The 24,187-nt window shown below is 54.5% G+C and overlaps 10 protein-coding genes across 10 annotated transcripts; 6 read left to right on the forward strand and 4 right to left on the reverse strand.

Moving 5' to 3' along the window:
- Positions 1 to 147: 147 nt before the first annotated feature.
- On the forward strand, positions 148 to 1,640 carry PV07_01087 (uncharacterized protein; the record flags this gene model as incomplete). Its single annotated transcript, XM_016387588.1, has 2 exons — positions 148 to 169; positions 241 to 1,640. 2 exons carry the CDS (start codon positions 148 to 150, stop codon positions 1,638 to 1,640), a joined length of 1,422 nt encoding a protein of 473 aa, XP_016254516.1.
- A 215-nt stretch (positions 1,641 to 1,855) lies between these two features.
- On the reverse strand, positions 1,856 to 4,094 carry PV07_01088 (uncharacterized protein; the record flags this gene model as incomplete). The annotated part of the gene is made up of 2 exons (XM_016387589.1): positions 1,856 to 3,644; positions 3,697 to 4,094. 2 exons carry the CDS (start codon positions 4,092 to 4,094, stop codon positions 1,943 to 1,945), a joined length of 2,100 nt encoding a protein of 699 aa, XP_016254517.1. The 3' UTR covers positions 1,856 to 1,942.
- A 467-nt stretch (positions 4,095 to 4,561) lies between these two features.
- On the forward strand, positions 4,562 to 5,946 carry PV07_01089 (uncharacterized protein; the record flags this gene model as incomplete). The annotated part of the gene is made up of 2 exons (XM_016387590.1): positions 4,562 to 4,834; positions 4,916 to 5,946. Exons 1-2 carry the CDS (start codon positions 4,795 to 4,797, stop codon positions 5,944 to 5,946), a joined length of 1,071 nt encoding a protein of 356 aa, XP_016254518.1. The 5' UTR covers positions 4,562 to 4,794.
- Positions 5,947 to 9,132: 3,186 nt separating this feature from the next.
- Positions 9,133 to 11,236, forward strand: PV07_01090 (uncharacterized protein; the record flags this gene model as incomplete). Its single annotated transcript, XM_016387591.1, has 6 exons — positions 9,133 to 9,680; positions 9,750 to 9,893; positions 9,950 to 10,096; positions 10,147 to 10,312; positions 10,377 to 10,596; positions 10,665 to 11,236. 6 exons carry the CDS (start codon positions 9,133 to 9,135, stop codon positions 11,234 to 11,236), a joined length of 1,797 nt encoding a protein of 598 aa, XP_016254519.1.
- A 342-nt stretch (positions 11,237 to 11,578) lies between these two features.
- Positions 11,579 to 13,146, reverse strand: PV07_01091 (uncharacterized protein). Its single transcript, XM_016387592.1, has 2 exons — positions 12,781 to 13,146; positions 11,579 to 12,732 (listed from the first exon to the last, which is right to left on the reverse strand). The coding sequence occupies exons 1-2, from the start codon at positions 13,121 to 13,123 to the stop codon at positions 11,828 to 11,830; spliced, it is 1,248 nt and encodes a 415-aa protein (XP_016254520.1). The 5' UTR covers positions 13,124 to 13,146; the 3' UTR covers positions 11,579 to 11,827.
- Positions 13,147 to 14,354: 1,208 nt separating this feature from the next.
- On the forward strand, positions 14,355 to 15,705 carry PV07_01092 (uncharacterized protein). The gene is made up of 2 exons (XM_016387593.1): positions 14,355 to 14,775; positions 14,886 to 15,705. The coding sequence occupies exons 1-2, from the start codon at positions 14,644 to 14,646 to the stop codon at positions 15,675 to 15,677; spliced, it is 924 nt and encodes a 307-aa protein (XP_016254521.1). The 5' UTR covers positions 14,355 to 14,643; the 3' UTR covers positions 15,678 to 15,705.
- Positions 15,706 to 15,991: 286 nt separating this feature from the next.
- On the forward strand, positions 15,992 to 18,876 carry PV07_01093 (uncharacterized protein). The gene is made up of 2 exons (XM_016387594.1): positions 15,992 to 16,364; positions 16,418 to 18,876. Exon 2 carries the CDS (start codon positions 16,481 to 16,483, stop codon positions 18,431 to 18,433), a length of 1,953 nt encoding a protein of 650 aa, XP_016254522.1. The 5' UTR covers positions 15,992 to 16,364; positions 16,418 to 16,480; the 3' UTR covers positions 18,434 to 18,876.
- PV07_01094 (uncharacterized protein) lies at positions 18,707 to 20,231 on the reverse strand. The gene is made up of 2 exons (XM_016387595.1): positions 19,709 to 20,231; positions 18,707 to 19,587 (listed from the first exon to the last, which is right to left on the reverse strand). The coding sequence occupies exons 1-2, from the start codon at positions 20,047 to 20,049 to the stop codon at positions 19,008 to 19,010; spliced, it is 921 nt and encodes a 306-aa protein (XP_016254523.1). The 5' UTR covers positions 20,050 to 20,231; the 3' UTR covers positions 18,707 to 19,007.
- A 585-nt stretch (positions 20,232 to 20,816) lies between these two features.
- Positions 20,817 to 22,576, forward strand: PV07_01095 (uncharacterized protein). Its single transcript, XM_016387596.1, has one exon. It carries the CDS (start codon positions 20,944 to 20,946, stop codon positions 22,030 to 22,032), a length of 1,089 nt encoding a protein of 362 aa, XP_016254524.1. The 5' UTR covers positions 20,817 to 20,943; the 3' UTR covers positions 22,033 to 22,576.
- On the reverse strand, positions 22,538 to 24,000 carry PV07_01096 (uncharacterized protein). The gene has a single exon (XM_016387597.1). It carries the CDS (start codon positions 23,763 to 23,765, stop codon positions 22,920 to 22,922), a length of 846 nt encoding a protein of 281 aa, XP_016254525.1. The 5' UTR covers positions 23,766 to 24,000; the 3' UTR covers positions 22,538 to 22,919.
- Between the last annotated feature and the right edge of the window lie 187 nt (positions 24,001 to 24,187).

Raw genomic sequence — 24,187 nt, forward strand, 5'->3', positions numbered from 1 at the left:
CACTCGACTGTGGTTGGCCGTTTACGTCTCATGCATTCTTTGTATGGCGCTCCTTTTCATTGAAAAGCAAGCCACTCTCTCCTCCTGGCCTTGGACGACATCACCAATATACCGATTTTATCCTCGTCCGCTTTGAAAAGGCAAAAGATGCCTCACGCATCATCAGAAGGTGTGTTGATGGGGGAATGATTACTCCCTCGTTACATGGGCAATGTGGAAAGCTGATCAGCCGCATGACAGAGACCGTACCAGCGAGTATTACTCGAAAGCTGGCCGAATTCGTACACCAAACGACATGGGACGACATCCAACCCATCCGCAATGTCCTCGAGTGCGGCCTCTTGGACTACATCGGGCTTGCCTCATACGCGGTCGATCACGTCGCCTCAAGCCCGGTCTTCATTGAGGCGGTGAACAACCTGTCCGCCACGGGGCCAGGGTCTGTCCTGGGCCTCTCCCGCAGGTACCAGGCGCAATACAGTGCCCTGCTGAACGGGACCTTGGTGCACTCGATGGACTGGGACGACACGAACAGCGTCGCGTCTCTGCATCCGGGCGCCTCTGCCATCTCTGCTGCCCTCGCTCAAGCTGAGCTGGAGATGAGTGCCGCCGCCCCCGGGGGTGGCCGCAAGGTGACGGGACACGAGTTCCTCACCGCCGTGGCCGTGGGGTACGAGGTGACATGCCGGCTGGGACGGTCGATCAGCGACGTGCTGCACCGGGTCGGCTTCCACCCGACGTGTGTGGCCGGGGTGTTTGGCGCCGCCGCCACGGCCGGGAAACTCGCGGGCTTCGACGCCGGCCAGATCGAGCACCTGTTTGGGGTGGTCGGGAGCATGGCCAGCGGGTCGCTGCAGTGCTTCGAGAACGGCGGCTGGAACAAGCGCTTCCACCCGGGCATCGCGGCGCACAACGCGCTGCTGGGCGTGCAGTTCGTCAAGGCCGGCATGGTGGGCGCAGCCAGGGCCATCGACGGGAAGCGCGGCCTGCTCTACGCGTACGCCCGCCTGCCGGAGCCGGACCTGCACATCGTCGACGCCCTGAGCTCCTTCTGGGAGACGTCCAACACGGCCATCAAGCCGTACCCGTCGTGCCGTCTGACGCACGGCCCCATCGAGGCGGCCTACGAGCTGCGCAAACACTTCCTCCCGGACCTCGACTCGGCACTGCCGCTCGACGACACCACCATCGAGGTCACCGTGGGCAGCAAGGCGTTCCAGGGCGTCGGCAGCACGGCTCCGAACAAGATCCGCCCGACCAACATCGTCGAGGGCCAGTTCAGCCTGTACTTCCAGTTCGCGGTGGCCTGGCTGCACGGGCGCAACACGTGGGACTCGTACCGGCTGCTGCAGGACGAGAAGGTGCTGGCGCTGTGCCGGCGCATCACGGTGCGGGTCGACGACGACCTCCGCGACGGCTCGCTGGTCACCGTGGCCCGCATCGGCGACCGGGCCGTCAAGATCGAGCACCCGCTCGGCGAGCCCGGGAACCCCATCGGCCTGCCCGAGGTCGAGGCCAAGTTCCTGCCCATGGCCGAGAAGGTCTACGGCGTCCAGGGGGCCAGGGACATCTTGACCCTGTTCCACGACCTGGAGAACCAGGACGATCTGAGCGTCTTCACGAGGGCTCTTAGGACCTAAAAGCCCCCCTCAGCTCTATGAACCATGAGTAGCAACATATAGTCAATTCCCATAACAGAGGCATCTGGTAGAAATCTTGAACTCTACCTTCCCAAAAACGCATCTGGCTATACAACTAGTCTTTCGAGTGTCTGCTTTCTTTGATTTCACCTGGATACTCTCTAGGTCTGAGTTTGTCCTATTATTTCAAACCCATCTTTGTCCGTCGATATGGAGAATAGTTCCTGAGTGATAAGAAGCTTTGATAATCTCTCTTACGGACATTCTACTGAGGCACCTAGTAAAAGCAACCATGTGCCGCTCTAAACTCTCTGATTGTGCTGCAAATGCCCTTGGCTCATGCGGACAGAATCAGAGGCCAGCAGAGAATTTCGAAGCTCCTCGGTCAACCGTAGCGTCATGAGAGGCATGTACTGCTGAGACCCGTGCACGTCGCTTTCCATGTAGCCCCCGGAACAGCTGAGTTCGCCTCCCCGTTTCCTGGGCAGGGTGAGCTTGAAAGCCAACGCCTGGTCAAAGAAGCCACAGTAGACGACTTCATCGACCGATCGCCCGAAGAGCTGGGCCATCGCGTCCGTGCTCAGCATTCCGGACGACTTTACCGCCTTATAGACGACGGGATCGTCGAATATCACGTCAAAGGTGAGCTGGAAAGGACCTGCATTCTTCGAACGAATGACCTTTGCCACGTCCCGAAGTGTTGTGGGATCGCGAGGTTGGAAGTGCTTCGTCTCATTCTGGGCGGTGCGCTTGGTGACGCCATTGGTAGCGATCTTGGTCTCCAGAACTGGAATCGTGTCGTTGGATATCGCGACCCCAGACGTGGAGGCTCGAATGACTATTGTGTCCCATGGAAATAGACCATCTAGGGTGCGGTCTTGCGCAGCTATTTTTCCATCGCCGTTTGATATGGGGTGGCCGCTTTCTTCTCCGTTGCGCAAATTCATCAGGTGATAGATAGAAAACTGACAGCAAGGACCGACATCTAATTCTGTCATCCCACCAATGCCGAATGCAAAGTTTCCAGAAGTAGCCATCTGTCCTTTATAGGCGCCATGGGAGCAATAAACGCGTGCAGTAGATGCAACACTTTTGGCCAGCGTTGGCGAGTCTGCGAGGACTTCGCCCACGATGAAGACTTCTTTGGAATTCCAGATTTCATCAGTAGAGGTTAATCCGTCGGCCCGCCTCTCCGGAGCGCCATAGATGTGAAAATCGAGTTTCCACTTGCCGTCCATATCTCTGTGTTGGCGGGCGCAGCGGTTCTTGCCAACCTCGAGATATTCGTGTATCTGGCCGATAAGAATCGGATCTTTGAATGACCCAATAAAGAGGTTACGGAACCCAATGACACGAGCGCCCTCTAATTTGACCGTATAAGATAATCCTTCGGAAACCGAAAAGTGGAAGTTGCCTCCCCGCACGCGAACTGAAGTTCCGTCAGGTAACTGTTCATAAGTGGTATTGGTCAGATCCAGATATCCTCCTGGGCCGTGCAGGATGTCGGGACGGGACTTCTCATAGAGGGTGTGCGCAGCCACACTGAGGGGAACACATTTTGCCGCGGGATCAAGGGGTGAAATGTCGAACGTCCCATCTTTGTAGACCAAGGCTGTTGCGCCAGATGATTTGGGCGTTGCACACAGGCCACCACATTCCATGATCTTTCCCATGTGATAGAAACCCCCTAGCAAATTGTTGCCAAGTGAGCTGAAGGACGAGGATGAGGACTTGACGCTGTTGATGGCACAAAACGCCACAAATATCGCAGGGTCGTACGCGCGCCCCGCGACGAGGATATCAAAGTCGGGGTTTGATTGCATAGCATTCAAGATGGGCTCAGGGCCCATTTGAGCCAGTATGCGCGGAGTGGCATGGATTTCTTCACTTGTTAGTGCAGTGACTTCATCTCCACATCCAGATATGTCCCCGGCCAGAAGTTTGTTCTCTACAACTTCCTTGGATAATTCAGAATACACGGCAAGGACCTTCAACTCCCGGCGGCTGGATGTCTGCTATTAGTTCACAAATACTAAGCGTTGTAATCGAGACTGACCAGTTGAGCGACGCGCTAATCTCCTTGATCATCTCCACGAAGAGATCAACATGCTCGTTACTACCGTCTCCTCCGACCGAAGAGATTAGGACAGGTACGTGATAATTGATGACTGCCCGAATCAACTTGGTCAAGTCCCTTTTGTAGGATGTTTCAGGGCAAGTCATGGTGCCCAATGCCAATTTCGAGGGCCCAGAATCTGTTGAACCAGAATCCATGACGACGGCGAGGGGCATGGGTGACTTGGTCAATTCGTCCAGTTTGTCGGTCAGGAGATGCTCTTCGAAGCCATATCCCAGCATTCCCAGTGGGGTGACAATCGCACAGAGCGGCTCTGGACTCCCTTTCGGGGATGATTCAGCGCCATTTGCAGAGGCATTGCTCGATGAAACTGCCATCGGTGTCATCGTCTCCAGAGACCAGCTTGCCGACTGTTGATAGCAACTTTTGACTCAATTGCTAGCAGGTATTTCAACGTTCATAGAAAGCCAAGGTGCCGGGGATGGCAATGAAGATGGATTGAGAGAACGAAGGTATAGATTTCAGTAGTCTCGCTAGGTCCTGGCTCATGAATGGCGGACCCCTTGCAGTCCATGGTGGTTTGACTCCGGCAGCATGTTGATTCCATGCCGCAGCGAGTGATCCATCGTTCGGCTTCATGGGCGCGAGCGTGATTCACAAACGCCCAAGCTTGCGAGTTGGTCTCAAGGCTGCTGTTGGTAGCATTGAATGAAGATTGACGTGGGGAGAAGCTTCGATGGTGACCACGTGACATACCGAAAATCGGCCACGGCCAGCGCCGACTCCGTTTTTCGCTCGGCGTCGCCCCTTTTCCCCCTTTCCCCTTCTCCCGCAGCCTGCCATTGTTTGTGTCGTGCTCCTCTTGCCGAACCCCTCTTACATGACATCGGCTTCTGGCGATGGAGGTTGAAACGAAATGGCCAAGGCTGCCTGGCGCTTTTGCCCTTTGCGAATCAAATGATATGAAGACCTGGACGGCAGAGTCCGATATAAGAAACATGGTCACTTCGATGCCACAATACTCTAGACTGACCACTCTGCGCAACTAAACTACAAGATCAACTTCGAGGCAAGAAAATGGCTGAAAGTCAGATTGGGACAAACCTTTTGGATCGCGGTAGGTTCTTGTTTGAACTCCTCTTCGGGGTCTCTTTGGAGGTATTCTATACAGAGACTAATTTGACGATGGGCGCCGCAGAGTGGCTGGCTGTGGATGCCCAAAACGATCCTGACCGATGGATCCATCGATTCACAGAGGAAGAGCTCAAGGATATCGATCATGCTTTGCAAACCACGTTGAGAAAAGGCCACAAGAGCTGCGAAACGATGACCAAGGAGGATTTCCCGCTAGGCCCATCGGAGAAACCGTTGCAGCAGGTCCTCGAGCATCTGGAGAATGACATGGGGCTCTTTGTCTTGCGTGGGATCCCTGCCGACAACTACACAAAGGCAGAAATGAGGATGATCTACTGGGGAATCGGACTGAACATGGGCGTGGCAGTGTCGCAGAGTGGGAAGGGAGATGTTCTGGGGGATGTCAAGAACTTCGGCAACAATATCCACCCATCTTCCACCACTGGCCGTGGATATATGTCCCGTGTCCATCTATCATTCCACACCGATAGCTCTGACATTGTTGGTCTCATGGTACTGCAAGTTGCCAAAAGTGGCGGGCTCAGCATGATTTGCAGCTCGGTGGCCGTGAGGAACGAGATTGCGCGCCGGCGACCCGACCTGCTTAAGGTCTTGTACGAAGACTTCTACTGGAGCTGGAAAGGAAACTCCCCCCCTGGAGCTGGTCCCTACTATAAGATTCCCATTTTCAGCGAGGAAGGCGGACGCTTCTCCTGCCGCTACATTCCGCCGCACATCTTCACGGCTCAAGAGTACCCTGAGATTCCCCGTCTCACTGAGCAGCAAAAGGAAGCTATTAAGTTGGTCGCTCAGATCGCCAATGAAGAGAAGTTCCACTTTGCCATGATGTTCGAACCAGGAGATATACAGTTCCTGAACAACCACATCACCTTGCACGCCCGCACTGAGTTTGAGGACGGGGACACAGAGGAGACAAAGCGACACTTGTTGCGAGTGTGGCTGTGTCCCCCAAACAGCCGGAAGCTGAGCGCCAATGTCGTCGATTTCTATAGAGATCAGAGGCCAGGCACGGTGCGAGGAGGATTCCATTCGCAGACGGGCAAATTTGTGTTTGAAACAACCGTCCAGGGATGATTTGTAGCTGGGTAGGTAGCCTAAGTAGGTTGTGCCAGTAGGATCTACCAGAATGATTAAGATTATAAGTCATGTCCAGCCAGGTCTCTCAGTATGAGTGTATTCGGTATGCAGGATTGCATGTATGCCAGTGGTATGTGTGTACATACCTTGATAGGCATGTATCTGGACGCTGGAGCCTCGGCACAAAGCCTCTCAAAGCCTCCAGTCCACCATTTTTTCTTCCCACTTACTCTCTTCATTCTTTTCAATCTCTTTGGCCTGTCTTATTCATCTTCATCGCCGACCAATTAACGCACTCACTGGCCAGTCAATTGACCGCCTATCGTGCCTCGCAATCTAGTGAATAGCTCCCAGAAGCACCGCCCGGGGAACGCCCCAAATTTCTGATGAAGCCACCATACAATGGCTAGGCCAGCTGCATGCATCACTTGCCGACAGAACAAGGTGAGGAAGCCTAGGATTGAAATTGACTATGGCGACCACAAGATTGTCTGCATATTCGTACCTGACACAATCAACAGCTCCGTTGCAATGCATCTTCTACCTTCCCAGCGCCCTGTTCGAGATGTGGAGCACGAAACATTGCCTGCAGGATTGATCTAAATTACAAGCGAGTCCCGACGAGGAAGTATGCACCCAGGTTAAGGCATCCGCCGATATATCACACGCTAACGACCACACTGTCGAGTCGAACAACTCACTCAAGAACTCGACAGGCTCAAGTCAGGTCTCCAGGTGACGGGAGAGAGCGAGAAATGGCCAAGCCAGCCTCTGCTTACTCTGTCAAGCATATCTCCCGGTGGCGACATCTCCCCAAGAGCTGGAGCTATCCCTGAATCTGCCTCGACAAGCCCGCTCAAAAACTCTCAGAGTGGCCATGACAAGACTTTCAAGTTTGAGGATCTTGTTCTGCTAAAGACTGATGTGGATGAACTGTTTCAAGAGTGCGTACCCTCGAGCATGAGACAATAGACTCTTGACGTCGGAAATATGCATTAACTGTTTGCGACCACTTAGGTATTTCCTTCATTATCATCAACAGCTTCCGGTTCTTGAAGTGCAAGCTGAGCCTGCGGCCATCATAGATGCGAGTCCCCTCCTGTTTTGGACCATCGTCTTCACAGCTTGCCAAAATCTCCCGTCACAGCAACACCATTTTCGAAGTTTGTGCAACAAACTGCCCAGCCTTTTGGGCCATCTTATGATGCGTCGTCAAGACTCAATTTACGCAATACAAGCGCTGCTCATCTTGAGCATGTGGCCCCCTCCGGTCCAACGACAAGCTGACGATGTACGGTGGTTATACAGCGGCATGGCTATGCAGATGGCAATGCATGCCGGATACCACCGTGTTGGTTATGAGCATGAGTACCACGCGTACACTTATTCCAAGTCACTTTCAAACGAGCAGAGCCATACACGAGTATGGCGTTGCTGGTGTTTTGTCAATGCACTGTAGGTGGGCCATCACCCTCTGCAAGTTTATGCTTCGCTAACGATGCTCAGACTTAGCTGCGAACTCGGTCTCCCCTGTCTCGTCCCATTCGACGCTCTCGAGATCAAACCTGGAGACGAAGCCGCTCTGCCCGCAGACTTCATCTCCAAGCTTCGTATCGTCTTCTATATCAGTCGAATCAATGACACTTTGGGCGACAATACGTGTAAAGATGGAAGCCACCGGATGAGGACGGTCCGTCTATTGGAGAAGGACATCAACTCGTTGGTATTTGGGCTTCGTCAGTCCCCAACGCAGTGGAATCCCTCTGTCGAGTTCGTGCATCTGAGCGTCCTTCTTAACCTATATTCTTGCTGTCTCCGCTGGTCTTCTCCGGTGTCCATCAACGACCCCGACCATACGATAATCCAAAGTTCCGCGGCCCAGGCTGCCTCCCAACTGATCAAGCTTTATTCAAGCTCGCCATCGCTCATCAATGATACAGCAAGTTCTGAGCCACGCCCGCAGAGGTACTATCCTAAATTCTATCTTCGATTCAACGTCATCGCACTCCTGATGCTCCTCAAGATTTCCGTGCTCAACAAGATCTCCTTACGAGAACTTGGCGAGGTGGACGACGCCATTCGACTTGGCCATGGGGCGCTCATGTCTCAGTCTTCTTCCGAGGGCGACGAATTTCACAGGGCCGCGAGTGTAGTGGAAGTCCTTTGTAAGAAGGGTGTGATTGACTCTGTCCGAGGAAAATCATCTGTTGAGTCCCGCTTTGGCGCCTCCCTGTGGCTTGAACTTGTTGCTACTGCGATCCGTTGGCGTCGCCAGAACTCGAAAAGGGGGCCACGGCCAACAGACGGTGGCCGCGGCAACACTGATAACAACAACGATAATCCTGGAGACAGCGCGATCCCATCTTCAAACATGGGCAGACCTACTGGGTCCGGAGATGGAGTGATGTCAGGTTCTACAGCGGCTGATAGTGTGGATGCCGCCAGGTTGACTATGGCCGATGTCCAGGGAAACGTGAATTTGTTCCCTTTCAGCATCGAGGACTGGTCTGCCTACCTAGATGTCACAGAAGCCGATCTGGGATTTGGCTGTGAATCCAGTGGGTGGGGAGGATTGGGGGGTTGAACAGGTGAAGTCATGCCCCGGCCGTTCTAAACAGTTATTCTCAGATCTATCGTTGAGTCCGAGTTCTCGCAATGTCCGAACTACTGCCCTGATTTGGACGACCGCCTGCTAACTTTCTGGTATTAGTGAGATATGCAAGCCTGCGGAGCCCGCGAGTCTTACTGTCTGTGGACCAGAACACGAGATTCGAAAGTCCAGTCAACTTCGATTCAGCCTGCATTGTCACGGTGTTCTTCCGTGAAACGTCAAGTCTATTTGGTGCCCATCACCATCGGAGGCCGATCTGAGCGTGCACCCCGATTGAGTGTTCACCATCATTTCTGCAACTGGCCGAACCTCGGAGTCGGCCGATCAGACCATCGACATCAATGGGAGCGAGCTGCTTTCCCTCCCCGGATTATCATCCCCGGTATCAACCTAATCTCTCCACAGCTCCATGGTTTGAAGCCGCCGAACGCGGGGGAGTCGTGCTCATGGAGCGAATGTGTCCGGGTATATATTTTCAAAAAGGGGTCTCCTTCCATCTACCTCCCCGGTTTGTTCAAGGGTACGCCGTGGACAAAACTGTTATAGTCCTGCGACCGCCAGACATCATCATCATGAGTGTCGTGCCCCTGGAAAACACCGACAAAGTCGAACTCGAACGGCTGCACGATCTCGCCGTCCATCATGAATACGCCTCTACCGTCGTGGAGAAGGACCAGAAGGTTCAGCCCAGGGCCGCCGAGAGTCCAGCTCTTCCGACCGATTCGGACGAGGGGAGCACCTCTCTGGACCATCAAGACCAAACGGTGTGGACGCTCAAAACCTTTCTTGCCACGCTCGCATTGGCCGGCCTCTACGTTGGATCTCAGATCCCTTTATACTTCGTTGGAGCAGTGCTGTCATATGTGGCTGCCGACATTGGGGGCGTCGAAGCATCATCATGGCTCTCTGTGGCCTACGCTCTGCCTCTTGCAGCAGTTGCTCCATTCTGCGGCTACCTACAGGATCTGCTGGGGCGCCGGAACATTACACTTGCCGGTGGCGTTATCATCATGATGGGCTGCGTGATCGTGGCGACTGCTCACCACTTCCGAGAAGGTATCGTGGGCATGGGCTTTGCTGGAGCGGGCGCGGCAATAGGAGAACTCAGTGCTCTGGCTGGGTGGGTTGTTTGATCTCTTGATCAGCCAGTCCTGACCGCTTGACCCAAGATCACTGACAATAAAACTAGGACATCCGAGCTAGTGCCTGTCAACAAGCGCGGGACGTATCTGGCATTGGTCACCGGTTTCGTCCTTCCCTTTACTCCATATGTTATATACGCTCAGCTTCTAGCCGCGTATCACACGTGGCGTTGGGGCCTCTGGATCTGTTTGTTCGTTTCACTGATCGCTCTCGCTCCAGCCCAGCAGCCACTGACACGCACCACAGAATATGGAACGGGATTTGGTGGCTGGTTCTGTTGGTCATCTACTTCCCCGAGTCGCAGACAAGGGCAAAGGGGAGAATGTCGACAGAGGCCTTGAAGAAGATTGACTACATCGGCGGAATAACTTCAGTCACAGGCCTGACTCTCATGTGAGTTTCCGGTTTGCGTCGGCAAGTCGCTACTTTCTGACGAATCGCAGCTTGGTCGCGCTCGAAGCTGGAGGCTACTCTCACCCCTGGAAGAGCGCATATATCCTTGCTCAGCTTCTGGTGGGGATTGCATTGCTCGTTGCATTCGTTGTCTGGGAGTGGAAATATTGCAAAGAGCCGATGGTCCCGCACGAACTCTTCACCGGGCAGCGCATAGTGGCCATGGCGTATGGGATTGCGTTCGTCGCAGGCAAGCTTCCCCGGAGATTCACAGGATCAGAAACTAACGAACCCTCCGGCAGGCATGAACTTCTATGCAATGATCAACTTCTTCCCGCTGGTGTACCAGAGGGTCTTTCAGCCGGATCCCGTCAAAGTCGGGCTCAGAGGTCTGGGTCCGGGGCTAAGCACCACCCTGGGTGCTGTGATTGCCAATTCATCGCTTTCGTGGTTCAGGGGCCACAACAGAGAGATCCTGCTGGCAGGATGTGTTATTATGAGTATGTGTGCCGTCGCCGCCTCAGGGCAAGTTTCGGAGACATTTGTCGCTAACTTTGAATTTCTCAAGCTGCATTTGGCGGAGCTTTCGCAGCTGTGACGCCGGACCGAGAGGCCCTGGCGATAGGTCTAGGTATATGCACGGGCTTGGGCGTGGGAGCCGTCCTGGTGCCGGCCGCCACTGTCGCCATCACAGTCGCCCCGGACACATCGATCGCGACCTGCGTCGCGCTGTCGATCACGATCCGCGCCGTGGGAGGGGGTATCGGCGCCGCCATCTACTACAACATCTTCGTCAACAAGCTCAAGTCCACACTCCCGGCATACGTCGCCCAGAGCGCCGTCCACGCGGGCCTCCCCGTGGCGGAGGCGGCTGAGTTCGTCGAGCTCTTCGTCGGCGGTGGCGGTGGCGGCGGCAGCGGCGTGTCCCTCGACGTCGCCCAGCTGGTCCAACTCCCCGGCGTGAACGAGCGGATCATCGACGCGGCGTCGGTGGCCACCAGATGGGCGTACGCGGACTGCCTCAAGTACATCTGGCTGACCAGCATCGCTTTCGGCGGCTGTGCCATCATCGCCTGCCTGTTCCTGGGCAACGTCTCCAAGTACATGACCAACCGGGTGGCAGCGCGGATCAGGGAGTGAAGAGAGAGAATGGCAAGGTCAGCCCAGGAGACGAAACACAGAGAGCATCACTCTCCCGAGTCATGATCTTGACAAGGGGCCACTGTGGACACTCGTGGGGAGGAGAGACCCGTGGCATATGTGACGAGAATGGGGCGGAAGAGATTCCTCAGATTCGGCTTCACGCACGCACGCCAGATACTGACCACGACAGTGACATCTTTACACTCACTTACATCTTGCCCGCTATGCTCCTGGTATCCAGGTAGTCATGGCCGATAGCCTTCTTGTACTAAGTATTGGTTCCCCTACGTCTCTCCCTGTCGTGAGACAGACTGAGAAGGCCATCACAGCCGACCGTTGAAACATTATTCTCGCAAAAGACAACGACTCGGAAGGAAGCCTTGACTGAGCGATCATACTGGGCTTAGAGAGATGACAACGCCTTCTCCAGATCACGTCTGCTTTTGAGTCCTCACAATCATGCTATGCCACGTCTCCGGTCGTGATGTTTGTTTTCGCTGGTTTGCGCGATAGATACCCCCCACTCCTGTCATTCCTCGTGCAGGCATTGTTCTCGTTATGATCTTCCCTGCGGCTGTTTACAGCACTCTATATAAAGTCACCGCTTCCAAACCCTCCGAACGGATTGTTGCCCCATCCTCGACCACCACCTCCTGGAAACCGTGGCCCACCTCGAAGATTTGGAGGACCGTCGCCTGGACCAACAGGGTCATATCGAGCCCCTGGAGGCACCTGAGGGTCATAAGGTCTTTGACCCCCCTGGCCGCCAAACAAGGGATCGTCAAAAGTGGGATGCATGCCTCCTCCGCCATGAAAACCGCCTCCAGGTCCCATCCTGAGAGGATCATGCGGTCCTAGCCCTGGAGGATAAAGGTCTCTCTCCCCAATGTTTCCAAATGGCTGATGACCTGGTGGCATGCCGCGCGGGGGTCGGTTAATTTCATATTCGTCCTCGAAACCCGGTGGTGGAAAGTCTCCTGGCGGATGGGGTCTTCGAGGGGGTATCGCTAATGGATCATCGAAAGGGTACGGTCGTGCAGGTGGAGGATGATCGTCACGTAGGGGGTCGCGCTCAGGAGGGCGAGTTTCTTCGTGCCGTCGTGGCTGCTCCAGGGTGGAAGCTGCATCCTCGTACCCCGCCTTCTGAATCCCTGGAGCCAATTTCTGGATGATGTTGAGTTTGAAAAGCGACGCGAGGTCAGCAATCCGCCCACTTGATATAAAAACATTCCGAAGGGCGGGAACTTTGTCGGACGTCGTGGTTGCCTCTTTTATTGACCCTTCGGAAGTGTAGTCGTTGGCTTTGACCTCAAAGGAGGCGGTCTTGTCGTCACCCATACCGGCCCCAAATATGATAGCCTTGCCTCCTAGTCGATTCACCTTGATAAGATACTCCATGGCGGATTGCGAATGGGCATAGCGGAAAGCGTAGGAAGAGGATTTGTCCCACTCAGAGGGCAGAGGTTGGGCATCTTGGGGGTCTGATCTTGCTTCTGCTAGTGGTGAGATATCTGGGTCACTGCGACACCACAGAATCCTACCTATCTTGTGGTCTTCTCCCAAGCCAACGAGACGGAAGCCAACTGCAAGCATGCAGGCATGTGAGAAGAGGGCAATGGCGGCGAATGGATCTTTGATGAGTGTGGATTGCTCCGAGTCGGGAGGCGGGGTCGGCAGGCTCTTGACCATGTAGTCGAGGATTGAGTCTGCGCTCAAGGCGTTCCCCGAAGCAGGGGCCATGGCGACGTCAGGAATCACGTTGGATGGAGCTTCTCGACCAAAGCAGGAGATGCGCAGGAAATGGGTTTGTAGAGAGAGGATACCTAGTAGGCAGCCAACGGGCAACGTATGGCCTGACTTCTCCAATACCGCAACGAACGACATGCACTGTGCGGGACGCGCTGCCCGATGCAAGACACGCGCACCGCACTTCGGCCTGATGTCATCGGGATCGGCTAAGTTGCCCTTGTCTTCTCGCATTCCAAACCGTCCTTGGTCTCGCAGAATCACCAGTTCGATCGCGTACAGTACCAGCCAAGTTACCCAGAACGGAGATCAATGAACAAGGTGGGATCCCTACACCCGTTACAACCGCTAACAGGCATTTGACCTAGAACCAGCTCCAGCAAAGCTGGAATTCGCCCTCCATCCACCCCACCCCCCAAAACAAGCATCTATGATCTACTTTTGCTGCATGTCGCCCCTGTCGCTGAATGCTTCTTCCAACGCCATACAGGCAGACATTTTGCGCCTCCAACCCTGGCCGATATCACCAATCTTTCCACCTATTTGCCGGGTGCATCATCACAAGCGCTCCGGTCGGTCTCTCGGCCGCCGTGGCAGGACGCAACTGAACGTAATAGGATATATTAGCGAGGGGATGGCCGTCCGTTAAACGCCGAGCAAGTCGCGCTATCTGATGGATGGCGAGTGCGGCATACAGGAAATACCTCTCTTCCATGGACCCGAGTTACACCAGAGTCGTCGATCGAGAGTGGAGGAAACCTCCTGATTCGCTGATTGGCGGCATCTATAAATTCGTGTAAACCCAGCATTGTCTCATACTGCAGCTATTTGCACGCAAAGCACGAAGTTGCACATGTTACAACGCCGCTCACAATGTGTCTCTCCAGCGCGAAGCCACAGTGCCTGCGACTGATGCAGCACGTTGCTCAGTTAGCTTTTGGACACTCTATGCTATGCCCTCGGAGTCATTCTTGTCAGTTGACCTAGGACGACTGGCGGCCTCATCTCTCTCAACCGCACAACAAGGAACGGAGCAATGCACACATTATAAAGGCTGAGCAACATATGACCGAATCGCACTCCAGTTCGTCTCTTTAGCACGGCGTATAAGGATTGAGAACTTTGCATCGCGACAGTTGCAGCGACATGATAGGTTGATGAGTGCCATCTAGCCCAAATTGCTACGTGCCAGGCCAACAGTCCATGTGCGAGCTCACATTCGCTAGTGCAAACTACCGCAAGACCCTTACCTGTCGGCGTCCGGGTATCCAAAGCTCAACACGCGTCGAAGGGTAAGTTCCGCCCCTGGACAGACATTACGACATACTGGGGAGACCATACATGCTCCAGGCTTCTTTTAGCGGCTCGGGTGATCTCAAAATCCATAAAGGATTCCCCTGTCTCTTTCTGCATTTCTATACTCAGATAGCATTCCGACTCTCGTAGGGCAAAACGTCCCAGTGGCCAACATTCACATTAACGACAAGGAGCAGCAACTTCACCAACATGGCCTCATCCAAAGTCGTCTGTCTTCCATAACAACGTTCGAGTTACCTGCTGACTATTTATAGCCACCAGGTCCTCCCTACCAGCCACAAACTGTTAATGTTGGTGGAGTCCCAGCTGTCGCCGTTGACGTCCCAATATGCAGTGTGTTCATGTTCCTTTTCCTCGTCGGAGCCATCTGCCATATGACCATATTGCAAATCAACCTGAGGCGAGGACACAAGTTTCTGATGAGTGGAATCCTATTCGGCTTCTGCATGGCTCGTGAGGTGGCATTGACCATAGTAAGTCACCCCGTCGACTTGTTTGTCTTGGGAAGTGCCGTTCGAAGGTTGCCTTTTCCGTTGCTCCGGGCTCAGTTGACTACCCTTGTCTCGACTAACGGCCCTTGTAGCGAATAGTGTGGGCGGTCTATCCGGAGGACACCCAGATAGCCATTGCCGCGGCCATTTTCGTTCCAATCGGTGTGCTGCTCCTGTTCCTCATCAACCTCATCTTCGCACAACGGATTCTTCGAGCTTCGCATCCTCACCTGGGGTGGAACAAAGCCGTCTCAACCACTTTCACGGTCCTGTACGCCTTAATAGTTGTCATGCTCGCCATCATAGTCACAGCAACAGTAGACAACTTCTTCGTTCTCAAACCCAACGCTCACAACACAATTCGAGACTTGACAATCACTGCGGTGACCTACTTTCTGTTCCTGTCATTCCTACCTATTCCGATCGTCGTCCTGGCCATCCTCCTTCCTCGAAAGACCAGGGTCGAGAAGTTTGGAAGCGGCCGTTGGCGGAGTAAGGTTGGCGTCCTCCTCACGTCCTCGGTCCTTCTGTGCTTGGGATCATCATTCCGCGCGGCAACCGCATATAAGGATCCGCGACCGAAAAATAATCCCGCGTGGTTTGATAAAAAGTGGTGCTTCTACCTCTTCAACTTCACGCTCGAGACGATTGTCATCTATCTATACCTCTTGCTTAGGGTCGATCGTCGGTTCCACGTTCCAAACGGCAGTAAAGGACCTGGGGACTATAGTGCGGTACAGAGACCGCAGGAGACGCAGCAGGATTCCGGAGAAAGTGGTGGAGATAGCAGTGTCGCAACTCGAGTCAACTCCGAAGAAGAAGTGTTCGACGACCACATGCCAATCGAACGAGAGCCGAGCAAAGATATGGGGATCTTGGTTTGACGGTCTTGTATGGAGATATTGAAAGGAGAGATAGAAAGGCGGTTGAGGAGCCTGTGATGATCAACAAAGAATTATCAATTGTACCATATAAACAGCCAACCGAGTATTGATATTCATCACAAACCACACCATCCAGCTCGTAATGCTACACCCTGAAGGGAGAGGAATTGGAAAAAGGGGCAGGGAAGACGAGGCTGGATGGAGGGGGGTGGCCAGATGGCAACTTAGCCGAGGCTTATGTAACAAGGTTTTTCTGGAATGCGAGAAACAAACTCGAGAAGCCGGACAACCACATTTCGACGCGTCCCTCTAAACAAAGACCATAGTCAAGACTCGACCAGACTTCAAGAGCCGCCTCGGATGCCATCGAAAGGAAAGTCTCGATCTTAATGCCCGGAGCCGCCCCTTTGGCGTCGCTGTGTACGGTTTGCTGAATGCGACAAAGTCACAGTGTCTGACCGCGCCATTCCATCCTCCTCTAACCACCTCCACCCAGATCTGAAGTCGAGATTCATTTGGGCCAAATACAACTATCCTACGGCCTTGCTCCACATCGCCCACAGAAATCACGTCTCCCCGATATTGCATCCGTTGCGACGGAAGTCGATGAAGGCTGGGCCGCAAATTCACTCGCACCTCGGCGCCGATGGGTCACAGGAGCGGTGACTGTTCACAGAGAGAGTGATTGTTCGGCGATTCCTCTGCCCGCCGTGGCCGAATTTCGTGCTTACTTTACACAGAAATTACCATCCGAAGGTTGCACAAGCCGTCGACATCCGTGCCTTGTGCCGTAAGAGCATAAAATGGCGCCTCGTCGATCTACGGCAAGAACCTCAAGTGCGACGCCGGTACGCGCAGCTTCACCGACGAAGCGGTCAACTCGTGCAAGCAGTGCTTTAGCACCAGAGGACGCTATCCCGCGTCGAGTCACTCGTGGGACTTCTCAACAACCGAGCCTTGCTGATGGTATTGTGAACAATCCGAGACTGCCTGAGGTGCAGATCCAGCAGTCTTACGCCTATGGGTCAAGCAAGACTCCCGTTTTACCCACCCAGTTGGTCGCACGAAGTAGGATGAACTTGAAGGAGATGGCCGAAACGATCGACGCTGGAGTCGAGCAAGCGCAGCAACATCTTCAGAACCATATCGAAGAGACCCATGCAAACTTACAGAACGACTCTCGGGCTGAAAGAGCTCGGCGAAGAGCCTCTCGCGAACACTCACAGGAAGCCTCGGTGGCGAGCGATGATGCCGAGCAACAGTGGAATCAGCGGGTAGCTGCATGGGCCACCTCTTTACACAATAACCGACTCAATGAGATACAAGAAGAAAGTCAAGAACTAGGGGAAGATGAAGACGAAGATATTGACAGGGACAATGAGAGCGTCGCCCGCAGTACTCCCGATGACGATACCAACAAGGAAACAGATCCCTCCAGCTTTCCCAGCGGCATATTTGATCACAGCTACAATTACGAGCGGGGACTCCGGAAACCTAACATCACAATACGAGAACGGCAAGACCCGTGGTTTCGAAAAGCGTGGAATACCAGCAAGGGCTCCGTGCAACAATTTCGGCAGACCTCCTTGGACATCTTATCTTCGATATCGGACTGGTTCGTGCAGTTATTGCGGGTCAGTGGACGAGCGATCAGAGATCTCCCAAATTCACCTCTTGTACCCATCATGACGAGTCTTCTTTTCAGTTTGTTTTTTGTCGGCGGAGCGAGCCTTCTACTATGTTATACCTACACTAATTTTGTTTGCGACCCTCTATCCACTTCTACAGCCGGGTTGACTCTTCAGAAATTCTGTGGAACCTGTACGAGGAGCCCGAGCATAGCGTCTCTCAACCTTACAGCTGGCAATGGGAATGATTTGTCAAAGCTCTCAGCAGCAATAAACAGCATTAATCAACAACTTCGGACGCTTGAGACACGACTGACCGACAAGGCCGACTCGCGATACGCGACAATAGACAAAGATATTGAAGCCCTGAAGAGGCAGCATTCGGAGTTGTCAAGCCACATAGCGGGATCGAAGCCCGGAGGCAAATCGAAGACCCTGTCTGGCGACGTTGCCTCTCCAGTCATTCCGAAAGTCAACTACTTCGCTCCAAATAACGGAGCCATGATTGAGCCACGATTAACCTCACCAACTATGCAAAAGCCGCTGACACTTGGCCACCGAATACTCTTGCGAATCCTCCTGTCGACACGCTATGTGAGCAAGCCACCCATTACAGCTCTCACTCCATGGCAAGATGTAGGGGACTGCTGGTGCGCTTCGGCTGTTCAAACTGGTGGCCCAGGACACGAGGATGACATGATGAGACTGGGCGTGAAAGTGACGGAACTGATCTACCCCACCGAAGTGGTCCTGGAAAACTATCCCAGCGCTGGCTCGTTGTCGCCAGGGTCGACGCCCAAGACTCTGGAACTGTGGGCCGATTTCGAGCAACTGGACAGTTTGGAATGGGAGAAGCTGAACATCAGATCGATGCAAGGCGCGACGGGGAGCACCCTTGGACCCACCTACGCCCGGATCGGAAAGATGGAATACGACGCCTCGATCGAGGCGAGCCATGTCCAAGCCTTTCCGCTGGACGTGAACCAGGGCGGTTCGTTGGCATACGCGGCGCAAAACTTTGTGCTGCGGGTGACGGAAAATCACGGCGCGGAGTTTGCTTGTTTGTACCGGGTCAGGCTGCATGGCGTTCCGGTTTTTGGGCACGGAGCGGAAGACTCAGAAGGCTAGAATCTCGTCCGCGAGCGTTGGGATTGTATCATTACCAAAGAGTTTGCGACTGCCACGCACAGGCAGCTCGGGGATGACATGCCGACAACAGATTGGCGCCAGCTTTTGGCACGATTTGTGGCGGAGAGACAGGACGGACGTCGGAGCTCGAGCTTGAAGATCTACAGGACCCCTTCTGCCTTGAGCATTGGCCCGACCGAGTCTATGGGAGAGGATTAGTATTGATCCCAACACATTGGATCGATGAATAAACAGATCCAGTGAGACCTTCGTGTTGATCATTCCATCCACACCCCCTTCACCGTGTTGGCCTCCGAGGAGGTTCTCAGGTATGAGCATCAGAGTCCTGGCGTAGAAAAGTAATGCGCAAGACCGCCGTATTCTGCATCTTCAATTCCTCCTATGATCTATCTACATATCTTATTACAGCAGCTCGAAAGTACCCTTCCTGGATGTATGTCTATCATCATTACTTGTGGTATAGCGTAGCGTGGTGGGTGAAACAGAGAGCCGGCGTGAATACGACCGGTCTGGAACGAGGGACCAAGAGGGAAGGGGCGGGAGAGGGTCTCGTCTACCAGAAGTCCGTGCCCCCTCCTCCGGTTTCAAACGGGCGATTTCTGTCCTGGTAGAGCTCTGCGGTTGCTGCTGCTGCTGCTGCTGCTGCCTGAGAGCCTGACACGCCCGAAGCCTTGGCCTTCTCGCCCTGCGGCCTCTCCGGCGGGGAGTGCCAGACCAAGTCGTGGACGATGGCCTCGAGGGTCTCGCCGGCGGGGCCGCTCTCGACCCAGTCCTCCCTCGCGACGCCGGCCAGGTCGGCCACGGCGTCGAAGCCGCGCAGCACGGTGCTCATGGGCGTGATCTGGCCTGGGAGCAGTTTGTCCAGGAAGCCCAGCGGCAGGCCGCCCGTGTCGACGATGGCGGGGCAGACGCTGTTGATGCGCACGTTGGCCGCGAGGGCGGCGTCGGATGTGCCCAGGGCGCGGACGAGGCCGATCAGCGCGTGCTTGCTGGTCGTGTACTGAGGGGTGGACGGGGAAGGGAAGAGGCCTGCGCCGGACCCCGTGACGGTGATCTTGCCCCCGGGCTTCGCCTTGCCGGCCGCCCCGCTGAGGATGGTCATGTAGTGCGCGGCGAGCTTGATGCCGTAGTATCTAAAGCCATCGAAAATCAAGAAAAGAGGGTTAGTCACTCTGGGGTCCCCATTCCACTTCACAGAAAGGACACAAAAGAAACAGGGACAATGTTAAACGGGGCGCGAAAGAAAGCGCGTACGTTCCAGTGATGTTGACCGAGAAAGTGTCCGTGTTGGGCTTCTTGGGCGGCTTGTGCAGGTCGTACGACAGCGTGTTGAAGATGTCGTCTCGGTCGTCGATGCCCGCGTTCAGCGCACAGAAATCGAGCCGCTTGCCCCATTCGTAGGCCTGCTTGAACATGTGGGACTGCTGCTCCCAGGAGGACACGTCGGAATGGATGTATAATGTGCCCGGGAGAGAGTGCTTCGGTTGGTGGATGTCTGCGATGACCACGTTCCAGCCTAGGGAGACGAGGTGTTCCACGAGGGCTGCCCCTATACCGGAGGAGCCACCAGTAACGATGGCAATTGGAGGAGCCATGGCAATGATGATGTTTGATGATGATTCAGCGGAAAGAACAGTTATCTTGGATCGGTGTCATGAGAGGGGGAGCGAAAAGGAGAAGGAAGAAACAGATATTCTGTCCCCCATCGTCTCTGCCGCGTACTTGCTGCGTTCAAAGGTCTCCGGTCTTCCGAGGCCGTTCCAGCAGGATTGTCAGACTACCTCATACTCCAAGTATATATTCTCTGCGCTAGGTATATAATAGCCGGTGGCTCGGGCCTATATTCTAGCGGATAGAGCACCCACCGCAGGCTGGGGCCATGGCAAGGCTTGGCGCCAGCCTTGCAGATATCGGGCTTCAGTCTCCTGAGTTCCAGATAGCCTTGTGGTTTTGCCGCCTCGACAGGTGGAGGTGGAGGTCAATTGCGAGAAAACGATAGAAGGAGGTGGCTCTTCAAGACACTCAAACATAATATGTTTCACGGAGATTATTCCGCGAGGTCATTGCCAATGGTCCCATTGGAATTGTCACCATTGGCACACCCTGGCACAGGGCTGCTCATGACGACGAAGCGGCGGTGATATGAGATCTGGCGAATGATATAGGTGATCGATCAAGCACCATCATCTTGCAAAGGAGGCACACCAAATATAATATCAGATGAAGGTCAGCTCCACGATGATAATGGTGAGTCACTCTTAAATCTTTTTGTCAGACGATGCCTTTCTTTGGTAGTCGCCAAGCCCACCGAGTCATGCATGGCCCCCTGCGCGCAGTTTGCGACATGCCCGCAATGCTTGCAAAGACTTCACCTCCAGACTCCTATAAAACCCAGTGGACTACACAAACGAACGAAAGCCATAGGCCGGAAGGAACTTCAATCGCGTGCTTAGCGAGAGGGATTTGACCCGCGGTACACGCATCAGTGAATGAAACTCCGCACGCCGATCTTCACTTCGCGGCGCATTCACCTCGAAAATTTTACCAAACAAAGAGTCTCGTTAACGTCTCTTGTTTCCTCACCTTCTACCCCCTGCGTTGGTCGGGGCTCCCTTGCCGTACCCTGTCGAACCATCACATCATCAATGACGTCCGAAGTCCCCTCGACTTCCACGTCACCCTCTGCTCCCGCACAGCACAAACCTCTGGTCGTTGGCCGCACCAAACCTCAGTCTGCCACCATGGATGCCTCATCGAGTAGCGGCCCTGTTGACAAAGCCATCCCCGCTGAGACCAAGGCAGCCCTCAACCACGAGATCGCCGAGAACGTCAAATCCAACACCTCAGCCCCCGCCCCCGCAGAGGGAACCACCAATCCGTCCACCAACAACAAAAAGAAAGAAAAGGCGCCAAAGCAGCCCAAGCAGCCCAAAGCCCCCGCCACGCCCGCAGCGCCGGTGTCGCCCGCCCTCATCGACTTGCGAGTCGGCCACATCCTTCGCGCGATCGCACACCCCAACGCCGATTCCCTCTACGTCTCCACCATTGCCATGGGCGACCCTGAAGGAACAGAACACACCCAAGTGGACGAAGAGACAGGCAAAGTTGTGCGGACGGTATGTTCAGGTCTGAACGGACTGGTTCCGCTGGAGGAAATGCAAAACCGAAAAGTCGTGGTTGTGGCGAACCTGAAGCCGGTGAACATGCGCAGCATTAAATCCGCGGCCATGGTGCTGGCTGCGTCCCCGCCGGCGGAAGAAGGCGCAGACCCGCACGCAGCTGATCGCATTGTGGAACTCGTCAATCCCCCGGAGGGAAGCGAAGCGGGTGATAAAGTCTACTTTGAGGGCTGGCCGTACGGCGAAGGCAAGGGGCCGGAGAAGCAGTTAAACCCGAAGAAGAAAGTGTGGGAAAGCGTACAACCGGGCTTCTTCACGAGTGAGGAGTGTGCGGTTGGGTTTGATGCGGGCAGGCCCGGCGTGGAGATTGAGGGCGACAAGGAGAAGAAAGGCTGGTTGATCGTGGAGGGAAAGGGGAAATGTACGGTCCAGACGCTGAAGGGAGCCGTGGTGAGGTGATCCGTCGTCGGTGTCGAGATGAACTCGCCTGTCCAGTCACCAAAGGATCCCAGGCGTATCTGGCGTCGGTGACCAAAAAAACGGACGGAATGTGCCTTCTCTTCTCATGAGGAGGACCTCAAAAATGATTCATGCGGTGCGTGCGGAGATGAAATGGTCTACGAAATAAAAGGATCGGACCGATGAGATAGAGCATAGAGCCCATGTACGAGCGTCGTGTCGCGCTGCATCGTCTCGCATCGCAGCAGGGAACCGAGGGAGCAGGACAGATACTGTAGATCCTCGCGCCAAAAGACCCGTGGTGCAGGGAACAAGATACCCCCGTTTGCTTGGAAGAGCAAGATCTGGAACCGGACCTGAACTCCAGACCAAGATGTAAGATGCAAGGCTTGGGGCTGAGCCTCCGTCGTAGCCCAGAGCTGATGCTGGAGCGGCATTGATGGCATGATATGGTGGATGCAAGTCTCTTCGCTCTACGCATGACGGGGATCCAGTTGCATGTACTGTACATATTATATGGATACACGCAGACAGGAAATTCTAGGCTTCTCCATAATGTGCCTGCGCAACCACGCCCTCATTCATCAATCATGAGCAAGGCCAAGGTACCATCCGCATGTCCTCTCTGGCCTTGCTCGACTGTACTCCTAGCAAGTATATCTGAGGGACACCCGAGGCAACATAGTACGGCAAGCACATGCCTCGCTTGTGAAAACCTCACACAATGTCTGAGGAACCGCCAAGGGTGTCAGCAATATCCCAGACTCTTGCTTCGCATCGTTTTGGGGCCCCGGTTTGCAAGAGGGCCCAAAGCTCCTGTCGTTTTACCATCTATATGATCGCCTGCTCATTCCCAGACACATTAGTTGTCACCGTGTAAGCTCGCTTCATTTCAGTAACACAATCAACAAGACCAAAATAACAATCAGCACAACGATCGTCGTCATGCCCCAATTCTGCTTCGCCCGTTCTCCGACCCCCTTTAACCGTCTCTTTGCGCCATCTAGCCGACCTTGATGCCGGTCTACACCCCTGTCGACTTCATCTAAGAGAGCAATTTGACCCTCCAACTCGTCACCCACCTGCATGGCCAGATGCCGCTGCCGGCCAATAGATTCACCCAGCCGGTCAAGCTGCTCGTCTTGCTCAGCAATCACTTGTTGGTGGTAGACGTGGATTTGTTGGTTGTCCATGCTCTCCGAGGGGTCGGGGGTACGAGCGCGAGAGTCCTCCTCATCCGTATAGCGAGCAGGGAAGAGGGCCGCACGGTTCGCTTCGTCTTGCACATCAAGTGATTCTTGCGAAGGGTCATCGCGGAAACGGACATTTTTGGCGCCTTGATTCTGCGCCACCGCCGCATCCTGCTTCCGCAAGTTCGAGGCTCTCTGCTGTTGGGCAGCGTCACTGGGTTTGCGGGTCTTTGCACGTTCAAAGTCTTCTTTCAAAGCCGGGTCATTCGGTGAAGAAAGTGTGTCTTCGGCCGTTGCAGAGCTTTCCCCTTGAAACTGCCGCGATAGATCATTATATTGACTCCAAAGTTGGGACAGCGATTCATCTTCAGGGGAGCGGTTAGAGAGGGCTTCGATGCCTTCTCGGAAGGATTCTAGTGAGCGGGCGATGTTCGAGTCTTGCGAAGGGTTTAGGTCTAGATTTAGCGAGATGGCGCGCTGGCGCTCGAGAAGAGAGAGTTTAATGTGGTCGGCGAGGAGTAGGAGTTGGGATGGATTGGACATTGTGAGTTGGGACGGAGCACGAGGTTTGAGGAGAGGTGTTGCGGGGGGAGGCTGGAGGTCGCAGGAAGTTCCACGGTTGATGCCAAGGCACAAGGAAGAGAACGAGAGAGGTTGGATGAGTGCTGTGGGCGTCCTATGTAAAGAGTGTCTCACAGGGTTGGACGAATCGCATGGGACAAGAGGCTCATTTGTGTAGAGAGTGCCTGGACGAAGTCAGCTGAAGCCTGGAAGAAAGAATACCAGCGGAAAGTCCGGGGCAAGGTGAAGCCTAGTGGCCGGCGAGTAGGCGGCAGATGCACCTGCCGTGACCTGCCAAGCACGAGGAGAGCGAGTTGGGTGTCGGAAGTGCAGGCGACTTAGGGTCCCCCAATCGAGTCTAGGGTGCTTCCAAGGGGCCCCTAAGGGTGCCCCTCCCCTTCCAC

Source organism: Cladophialophora immunda (genome assembly GCF_000835495.1).
Source record: "Cladophialophora immunda strain CBS 83496 unplaced genomic scaffold supercont1.1, whole genome shotgun sequence".
In the NCBI taxonomy this organism is placed as follows: domain Eukaryota; kingdom Fungi; phylum Ascomycota; class Eurotiomycetes; order Chaetothyriales; family Herpotrichiellaceae; genus Cladophialophora; species Cladophialophora immunda.

Coding starts and splice junctions, on each gene's coding strand:
- PV07_01093 (XM_016387594.1), top strand. CDS start 16,481: ATGGCGCCTCGTCGATCTACGGCAAGAACCTCAAGTGCGACGCCGGTA.
- PV07_01094 (XM_016387595.1), bottom strand. CDS start 20,049: ATGGCTCCTCCAATTGCCATCGTTACTGGTGGCTCCTCCGGTATAGGG. Junction 19,588..19,708: donor TCGGTCAACATCACTGGAAC/GTACGCGCTTTC, acceptor CGATGGCTTTAG/ATACTACGGCATCAAGCTCG.
- PV07_01096 (XM_016387597.1), bottom strand. CDS start 23,765: ATGTCCAATCCATCCCAACTCCTACTCCTCGCCGACCACATTAAACTC.
- PV07_01092 (XM_016387593.1), top strand. CDS start 14,644: ATGTTCCTTTTCCTCGTCGGAGCCATCTGCCATATGACCATATTGCAA. Junction 14,776..14,885: donor GTGAGGTGGCATTGACCATA/GTAAGTCACCCC, acceptor CGGCCCTTGTAG/CGAATAGTGTGGGCGGTCTA.
- PV07_01091 (XM_016387592.1), bottom strand. CDS start 13,123: ATGTCGTTCGTTGCGGTATTGGAGAAGTCAGGCCATACGTTGCCCGTT. Junction 12,733..12,780: donor GGGAGAAGACCACAAGATAG/GTAGGATTCTGT, acceptor CACCACTAGCAG/AAGCAAGATCAGACCCCCAA.
- PV07_01095 (XM_016387596.1), top strand. CDS start 20,944: ATGAAACTCCGCACGCCGATCTTCACTTCGCGGCGCATTCACCTCGAA.